Source organism: Mesitornis unicolor, unplaced genomic scaffold (assembly GCF_000695765.1).
Source record: "Mesitornis unicolor isolate BGI_N332 unplaced genomic scaffold, ASM69576v1 scaffold30096, whole genome shotgun sequence".
Lineage (NCBI taxonomy): Eukaryota > Metazoa > Chordata > Aves > Mesitornithiformes > Mesitornithidae > Mesitornis > Mesitornis unicolor.
The window spans coordinates 3,389-6,510 of NW_010189384.1; the positions used below are offsets into that span (position 1 = coordinate 3,389).

A 3,122-nucleotide genomic window follows, 5' to 3' on the forward strand; every position below is an offset into this window, starting at 1 on the left:
CAGGAATGGATGTTGTCACCAGCCTCTCGGGAGATATATTTGAAAAACAAACAAAAACCAAAACCACAAACACTTAAAAATTAAACTGAAATGATGAAACGATACACTCTGCCTGGCTGTTAAAAATAAATACATAAATAAATTGTGGGCGCAGTGAAGCACTGAATGCAAGTTCATGAAAGTCTGTCTCAGTGTATGGACAGTAACCGTGTGATACAGTTCTCTCACACAGTGTTTCAGTACAACATGTCTTTTCCAAAGCATGTGTTTCTGTTCTTAAACTCGGTCAAAATCTGAGTTTTCCAGTCTGTTGTATAAAAGCTGATACCAAGGAACATGATCTGCCAGCATGTGACTAGACAAAGGAATTATTGATGATTGTGATGTCAGACCCTTTTTAAATATTAAGGCATTTACTTATAAAAGGATTACTCATTCCACTCTTGCAGGCATCTGGAACTTTGTATGTTTTACTTGGTTAGTTTTTAAGGAAAATTCAGTTAGGCCAGGCTTCGAACAAGGTGTGTTGATAATCTTCAATATAGGAAATTTAGGTCTGAAATTCCTGAAGAGTAAATTATTTAATGACGTTCTAGTTTCTTGTTTAATCACAGTTACTAGATAGACATGGCTACTTTTTATTGCTGGTTATGTTCTGCGCAGTAATCTGTTGGATCACATTAAAGGGGCTGATTTAAATTAAGGAAATAAATTTCTGCGAAGCTAAAGATTTTAGAAGGATACTACTCAAGCGTTGTGAATTATCATGTTTTGAGAGTGGGCATTTTTTTCTGAGTATAAGGAGAAGGTGAAGCAAATTGTGAAGCTTCAGCTTAATGAGTGAGAACATAAGGCAACAAGCCAGAAATAAAACAAGAATTAAGAAGTTTGTTCTCTTACACTTAAAACTTGCATATTTTGAGTGTGGTTTGGGTTTTTGAGTTTTATTCCCCCCTCACCCCCCAAGCACCTAATTCCAATGGTGATAGAACTTAGATTTAGAAAGCCCCAGGATGTTTCTTTATCTTATTGTTACATGAAGTTAAAAAGTTGATTTAAGGGCAATAGTAGGGGAATTGAAAGGAATTCTGTGTTAAATAACAGAAGTGTCAGCTTCTCACCTTGAAGTTTCAGGAAAGCAAAGTTAATGAAGTTTCTTTTCTAATTCTAGAAATCTTTCAGTTTAGTTGTCAGACTATTCTGATTTAACTTTGTTTAAGTCTTTACCAATAATAATAACATGCTTTTCTTTCCCCTCTTTTTAGATGGATTCTGTCCAACAGTTAGCAAAACAATGGAAAAATCGGCTGGTTCAGTTGAAAACTTCAGATGAATCAACAAAAGCAGCTTTGGTAAGTGTTAATGAAAGGTAAAATGTTTCTGTTCTTGATGTCATTTTTAAATGAAAAAATTTAACTGAAATAGGTAAGAGATGAGAACAAGAACTGGAAGAGGTGTTCAGGCCATTGACTGGCAGATGAAAATCTGTCAATTGTAATGTGTTTGTGTTTCTCAAGTGTTTCACAGAGTATACTGTGTATCCTTCAAGCATTTTGTTCATAGCTGCAAGAGCATGCAATCATGATGAAAGTGATCAGTATCTAACTTAGTGTAAGTTGTATTAAATTGGACTGGACAGCTATATTTTTGCTTCAAGTATGTATTGAAAGACATTTCTCTGTTTTGGAATCTAATTTTCATTTATGTATTTGGATTTTCTTAAGCTATCTGAATTAAAGAGTACGGTCACTCAACCATTGCCTGCTTTTGGATTTGGAGGACAGCAGACATCAAGCTTTGGGTTTTCAAGTAAGTTCCCGCATTCAGAAGCAACAGTTAACTATTTTCTTGAGTTTTTCTTCTTCTGCATTATTAAAATAGAGCAGTCCCTTAGGATCACAGGTATGCACATTCTAACAGTTTTTTCTAAATTTTCTAATTGCAGACTTTCCTGTTAACAGCAGCAGTAACAGTGCTAGCAGTTTTTCCTTTAAACCAAGTTCCAGTCTCCTCAGTGCATCATTTGGAAATGCCCCTGCTTTTGGGAGCTCTTCTGCTGGCAGTAATCCTCCTGCGTTTGGGGTGACATCCTCTCCTAGCGTATCCCATTCTGTTGGTTTCGCCAGCCAGGCGGCTCCATCTGCAGCCTCCTTCTCCTTTAAGACTTCTGAAACAACCAGTGGTTTTGGAACTTCTGGGTTTTCAGGGTTTGGCAGTTCTTCTGCTGTGAACTCTTCAAGCACTGCTCAGCTTACAGCCTTTGGAGTTTCTAATGCAGCAGCAGCAGCTTCTCCCTCCCATTCAAGTACTTTATTTGGACAGACTGCCAGTGCCTCTGGGCATAACGTAGCACCAGTGTCTTCTACAGTCACAAACAATGCTAAATCAGAAAAGTTATTTACACCAAAGAGCGAATTGTCAGTTGAAGAGTTGAAACAATTCGAAGCAAAAAAGTTTACGATGGGAAAGATTCCTCTTAAGCCGCCACCATTAGAACTTCTGCATGTTTAGGAGCTTTTAAGTTTATTGTGAAATAATGTGGTTTTGTAGCATCTCTGATACTTCACAATTTTGTGACTGAGTAATGAAATAAAACACTTCCATTTGAGTTAATTTTTAAATCTCTAAGTCTTCTGCAGTAATAAACTTAGAGATTTAAACATTTAAACATTGTATTTTATAATTTCTTGATTATTTTGGAATGGACCCTTTATGGCCAAGAAATGAACTAATGAAAATGTAATTTAGAGCTCCCTTTTATATTCTATACTGTGAAATTCTGAGTAAACACTGTTAAAAAGGCTTTGTCAAAAGTGAGACTACATAACATGGAGGATGATGGGCCATGGGTAGGCCAAAAGCCAGGTTCCTCAGGCTGCATGCTCAGTGTAAATGTACCAGAAACTTGCATATATTATGTTCTAGTAATGGGCTGCTTATGTGGAATTTTCTGATGATTTGTTTTGTAGATGAAATAAAGCATCTGCTTTTTGTTAATGACCCAGTGCAGGCTTCCTGCAACTCACAAACAAAATACTGATACATTGGCCATTCTTATGAAATGTGTTTTTCAAAGTGGGGTCTCTCAGCTCTGGATCGTTTATGCCAGTTACTCAGATTTT

At 36.6% G+C, this 3,122-nt stretch overlaps 1 protein-coding gene across 1 annotated transcript in view; it reads left to right on the top strand.

Annotated features, from left to right (window-relative positions):
• Positions 1-2,511, top strand: part of NUPL2 (nucleoporin like 2) — a gene marked incomplete at its 5' end in the record, with an annotated part of 5,160 nt that extends 2,649 nt beyond the window's left edge. The window contains 3 exons of the mRNA XM_010186047.1: positions 1,266-1,352; positions 1,725-1,809; positions 1,946-2,511. Coding sequence (XP_010184349.1) covers positions 1,266-1,352; positions 1,725-1,809; positions 1,946-2,511 — 738 coding nt within the window. The remainder of the gene's footprint in view (positions 1-1,265; positions 1,353-1,724; positions 1,810-1,945) is intronic.
• Positions 2,512-3,122: the final 611 nt, after the last annotated feature.